General features: G+C 46.6%; 1 protein-coding gene across 1 annotated transcript in view; it reads right to left on the bottom strand.

Moving 5' to 3' along the window:
* Positions 1-2,100: 2,100 nt before the first annotated feature.
* LOC118853395 (MLX interacting protein) overlaps positions 2,101-6,000 on the bottom strand; it is a 61,324-nt gene continuing 57,424 nt past the window's right edge. The window contains exons 16-17 of the mRNA XM_036763445.1: positions 3,110-3,239; positions 2,101-2,910 (exon numbers count right to left, since the gene is read on the bottom strand). Coding sequence (XP_036619340.1) covers positions 2,780-2,910; positions 3,110-3,239 — 261 coding nt within the window. The 3' untranslated portion in view covers positions 2,101-2,779. The remainder of the gene's footprint in view (positions 2,911-3,109; positions 3,240-6,000) is intronic.

Below are 6,000 nucleotides of genomic sequence, written 5' to 3'. Positions count from 1 at the left end.
GGGTAAACAATGAAACATGCACCTCATTACACAATTTGTGAGTATTCACATATACGTATACTTCATGAAGTCTAACCTAACCTACTTACTGCCTTAAATATTTCAAAAACACTGATTTAGCAGAAGGGAATGGCAGGTCAGAAAAGCAGGATGTCAATTTCACATTCTGAGAAGGCTGAAAGTCTCCCCCCATCCCTTCTCTCCCCGCCACTTCTGGAGCGCTCCTGGGGCTGCATAGCAGTAGAAGGGCTCCAGCCAGAGCAGGATCGGCCACAGAGACAAAAGCCAAGGATGATCCTTTTCACCACTTGCTTCCTGCTGCCCCGATGCCCAAGAAGTGTTCCTTTTCACTCTGGGCAACTAGCACAAGGCTGTGAGGCACAGGGGGTCTGGTCCTGTGACCTGTACGTTTGCCAGTGAAAACTTCCAAGGGGCAGCTCAAACTTCCCTTCTGTGCCTACTCCAAGGGCACAACAAAATCTGCAAAGTGGGTGGCCGGATTCCCTTATGATCTACTGCTGACCTGAATTCAAGTTCTTGGGGGAGAAGCACCTCTCTTCTCCCACTACGGTCTGAGGGGCAAGCCTTCTTTCAGCATGCTGGGCCTCAGCTCCTCTGGGAACAGAATTCACCTTCAGGAAAGTCCCCCATTCGCCTCTCTCCCTCAAAGCTCCCTCCACCTTCCTGGATTCCAGACTCATGGGGGCGGGGAGAAGATAACTCCCTAAGGACCTCGTGCAGGTGCTGTGATCCACTCTACAGCTTCCCAATCAGGCAGCAAGCCCAAAGAGGGCTCCCTCCTAGGCTGGGAGTGGGGGGGCCCATTTGTTGGAGAAACAACAGACCACTTTCTATGCAAACCAGGCCCCAAAATGGTGGAAATATCATGTACTCTCAATTCTGCCTATATTCCAAGGGAAATGTGGATGAGAGAAGGGGCTTAGATCACCCAGATCCTGTTGGAGATGAGCTCTGCCCAGAGCAGTCACACAAGGAATGCTCGCTGCCTACCAAGCATGGACAGGAAGCAGCGACTTCCCTACCACCTTCCTGAGAGAATTATAGCCAAGAGGCTCTGGCATATTTTTAAAAAGTGGAACAATGGGGCACTTTCCCAGGGGCTGTGAAATTCATTTTTATTTCCACTTTTCTAGGAGAACGAGGGAGTAGCAGGGACCCCATCGAGAAAGCTAGAGTAAAGCTCTTTGACGCTGACAGAGGTACCTCCAAACCCACAGTGGCCATGTGGAAGCTGCCTAGATGAGGGGTGACCATCTGGGAAGCAAGCTTCTGCACCTGACGCACTTCCGATCCTTTCAGTCTAATGAAGGCTTTTCTCTGTACTCTACAAGATCCAATCTAACAACCTGGGCTGATTCACTTGCAAATGAGCCAATTCCTCCATATGGGACCGAACATACATGTTAAGTAACCGAGATAGTTCATTATTAATGGATAAGGAAAAGTACCTTTGACCTTCCTCTGCCAGGTCCTCGCCACCACTCAGCTCAGGTACTCAGAATTATCTCCTGATCCATGAGGCCAATAGAGACGCCTCTAAAGGACTACCCAGTATGAGAATTCCTAGTTCCCACAACCTCAGTCACCTGAGTAGCAGACTACACAGGTTCCCTTTCCTCAGACTTTACTCACAAGAATTTCTTTGGTCCGAAAATCTAGGATTTAGAGCTTTTAGAAGATGAATCCTGGATAGAGGTTAGGCTGAGAATGAAGACAACTGCAGTAATACATAACCTGGCTTTTCAAATGCTATACTTAAGAACAGTGGCTTCTTATGGAAACAAACTTTCATAGAATGCTCTCGATCCCTTTAGTGAGTATAGCTCTGAAGCCCAGGGAGGGAGCACTGGCTCTGGCTGCCAGGTGAGGGCTGAGGGGGTCTGGGTCTCGAGTCCCAGGACTTTATTCTCATGTCTGTGATGCCATATAAGTCACTCTATGGCATGCTACGTCTCCCACCGTTTTCCAGACTGGTGCAGCAGCATTTCATGTCTTGTATATACATGTCCCCAAGAATGACTGGGTCCTTGAGGCAGACTGAGAGCTCTCTGAGAAGGCCCTCCCTCCCTCCCTGCCAGCAGCCTACACCATGCAGTAAAAACAGGTGCCCTGCAGCAGCATCCACCTGCACAGAACTTAAGTGTATTTACAAGCTACAGATGCATGTCAAAGTCACTGCCTTGATGGTGCACAGGCAGACATCTTCAAATGCTACATCAGGAGAGGTGAAGTCAGAGAAGAGAAGCCTTCCTTAACACCATAAACAAAGTAAGAAGAGAGAAAAACCAAGCCCCATGTCTGCAAATTGGGGCGGGTGCTTAAGATGTTAATCAACTGAAGGACAGAGCAACCCCTTCATTCCACTCCTCAGCTCCTGCAGGAGCCATCAGCCTTCCAGAGAAGCTGGTCTGGAGTGAAGCAGGGTCAGTAGCAAGGCCAAGGTTGATCAAGAACAGACATTTCCCTTTTTCTGGGCCAGCTCTCACTGTCTGAATCCCAGGGAGGCTGACATTTGAGGTCATTAAGCAAAGGAACCCAATCACGCTGTGTTTCAGCAGATGGGCTATTGCTGTTGGCAGGACCCGCACCTGCTACAAACCTGAGCTGGGTATTTCTGCTGAAACTTCATGTCTTTATCAGAGGGAAGTCCTAAAGGACGAAAGAAGCTAGGCTTTGGGAGAAGCCAAGGATGCCGGCTCTGGAGCCAGGTACCCTTGACACAGGGAGGGATCCCTGAGCTAACGTGGAGACCATGTGCTCAAAGCTGCTGGGACTCCCCTGTCCTCTTGCCAATTCTGGTGACGGCTTCAGATGCTTGCTCTGGTAACCGAGATGGGTCCGTGAGGATGGAGGTTGTCGTGCTCAGCTGGCGGAGGGTGAGCAAAACCACTAAGAGAGAAGAGAGGACCACAAGGAGGAGGCACGGAATTAGCTAGCTCAGTGACACAACACTCACCTTTTCCCCCCAGGCACTTCTCTCTTTACCTATACCTATCCTAGAAACCCTTCCCGCCCAGGCTGGGGTCAGGGGACATGGAACACCTGGACTCTCCATTCTCTTGAGCATAAACCAAGCCCACACACTCACTTGGCCTGAGAACAGGGAGGGAGCAGTGCTGGTCCAGCCAGGAGAGAGCACTCTGATGGAGCTCATGCAAGTTGGTGGTTGACACCATGCCCTTGAATGACTCAAACAATGGTTTGATGATGATGCTGAACTGCCCAGCACATGGGTTAAGGGAAAAATGAGAACGAGTAAGGCTTAAGGGATCATCTATGGCACTTCCTCCCAACTCCTGGCATGTTTCCCTCTAATCCATTACTGACCGCTCCTGGAACGGCAGCCAACACTATGCAAGAGAGGGTTAGAGAGAACTTGGGTTTGGGATCAGCAGGTCACACACCTAGAACTAGAAGGGACCTTAGAGCTCATCTAGTTTTGAGCCCCTCATTTTAAAGATGAAAAAAATCGAGATTAGAGAGATGAAATGACTTAAAGAAAAGGGATTTGAACTCAGGGCCCCCAGCTCCAAGTGCAGCGTTTGTAGCTCAAGGCTCATTGCACTGTGCCACAATGCCTTCTTTGTAAACAAAGCCAACGCTTGACCAAATGCCTTTCTCCGTTTGGTTTCTAAGCATCTTAGATTCTGTAACTGATGGGCAGAAGCCACTGAATTAATGCAGGGCAGTTCTTGGCACAAACAAAATAATAAGAAATGTTTGCCCACTGGCTACAAAATGCTCAAGTCTTCCTTTACCTAAAACAAAACTCCTTCCCTTGATCCTGCCCTTCTTCCAAGCCATCGTCCCTTCTCCTCTCCCTCTTAAAATGCTATATTTCTAGAGTCTGCTATACCCGTGTATCAGCAAGGCAATAATCACGAAATGAATGATAACTGTCAAAATGCCTATGTGGTTCTGTATTGCAAAATATATGAAACTCTCCACATAGAAGGTAGAAGTAAACCATTTATTCAGACATCAGAGAACCAGATACCATAAGCCATCTGCCCAATCCATCACAGCAGCAAATAATTCAATACATATTATCATAGCATGGAGCCTCCCCATCCTAGAACTTCTCCCCCACCCCTGCTGGGGCCTTCCCACAATCACAGCCATCACACCACAGCTATCACAGGTCGACTCTCTTTTCCTCAGCTCTGTCATAACATGCTGTAACTGCTCTCAGCATTTCTTGAGACACAACTTCCTTTCCTCTCAGCAAGCTCCTCCTACCACATGTGACTTAGGTTTCCTGTGACATAAGCAGGTCACATGGCCTATTAATGGGCTCTTCAAATCTAAATTGCCATTACAACCCTCTGCTTTACACCTTGAGTTAATCCTCCACCCCGTGCAATACCGCTTCAAACTCTACTGAAATTGCTTTCTAGAAGGTCACTAGACTCCTCTTATTTGCCACTCACTCGTTGTTCCTGACTTTCCTACTGCATCTGAATGTTGACCATTCCCTCCTTTTGAGTACTCTCTCTTCCCTTGGTTTTCTAAGATACCGCTCTCTCACCTGGTTCTCCTCCTGCCTAAGCACAAATCCTTAGTCTCCCTTCACTGGTCATCTTTGTCCTGTGCCCTAAATCTAAATATCCTTGAAAGCTCTTCTCCTGGGGCTTTCTCTTTTTTTTCAATGCTCTTTCCATTATCACTTAATTCATTGCTATGGAACTGATTATGAGCTCTCTGTGACATTCAAATTCATATATCTATTCTCAATCTCTTCCCTCAACTCCAGTCCTTTATCTCCACACAATGGCTCTACCTCTACCTAGATGCCTACTGACATTTTAACTGCTAGGTTCTCTAGGCTCTTCATCCTGGGTCGTTTTCTCCTCATTCATGATGCCACTGGCCCCATAGTTCAGATACTCATCGTCTTCCCATGATCTCCTGGAACAGCCTTCTAATGGGCCTCTCTAGCCTTTCTCCCTAGAATCCATCGTTAACACAGTTGCCAAAGAAAGCTTCATGACAATGTCATGACCTTGCTCAAAAATACCAAGGAGCTGCCTGCTCAATGACAAAATTTTAAAATTAGAAGAGTATGCCATGTCTCAGCAGCCATGTCCAATCTACACCAGAACAAGAATCCCCATGACAGCCTCAGTGACTCTATAGCTTATGCTCAACTGTTTACATACTGTCTCCTCCATGACATGGTGAGCTGCTTGAGAGCAGGAACTGTTTTCTGCCTTGCCTTTGCGTATCCCCAGTACTTGGCATGGTGCCTGGCACACAGTAGGTGTGTAATAAATTTTTGACAGGCTCTGCTTAAAGGCTTCCAATGAGGGGGGACTCACTACCTCCAACAGCGGCAACAGTATTTCCTGGATGTGCCTGCCTTAAAACAAATCTTTCCTACCTCAAATTTACCCCAAGCACTTAATCTGGATTGATTCTTTGACATTCTACTTGAATGATACCTATTAGAATACAGGTCATATCATCTTCCATTTGATATAAACTTGAGGGTAGGGATTGTATCACCTATCTTTTTTTTTAATTAGGCACTATACATAAATATGTATTTATTGGCTTGAATTGAGACAGGGTAGTTAAAACTTATAAGGACACCTGCCAAACAACAGGACTTTTATTTCTGACACAACATATATATGTGGCCCTTATATCTGCAACTGTGTAACTAATTCTGTAGGTTCTCTGAGGGGAGAGTTGTTTTTTCCAACGTACATACGTAGTCTAAATAAATGTAGAAAGTTAGGTGTGTAGCGTGTGCACCGCAATTAAGCAGTTTTACTAAAGAGAATACTGACTCATTTTGTTCGCTTGATGACTAAAAGAACAATACATGGTGCCCCACGAATAAACCAAAATGAACTGAAGCAGTGAAATGAAAGTCAGTGTTTATCTGTTCTTTCAAATTGCCTTATGTGTTTAACTTGCCACCATAAAGATTGGTACTGATTAAGCGACTCTGGAGGCCTATCACCTCCGGGTATC

This window comes from Trichosurus vulpecula, chromosome 1 (assembly GCF_011100635.1).
Source record: "Trichosurus vulpecula isolate mTriVul1 chromosome 1, mTriVul1.pri, whole genome shotgun sequence".
NCBI lineage: Eukaryota > Metazoa > Chordata > Mammalia > Diprotodontia > Phalangeridae > Trichosurus > Trichosurus vulpecula.
The sequence above is the reverse complement of the archived record's forward strand: the minus strand, read 5'-3'. Positions and strand labels throughout refer to the sequence as shown.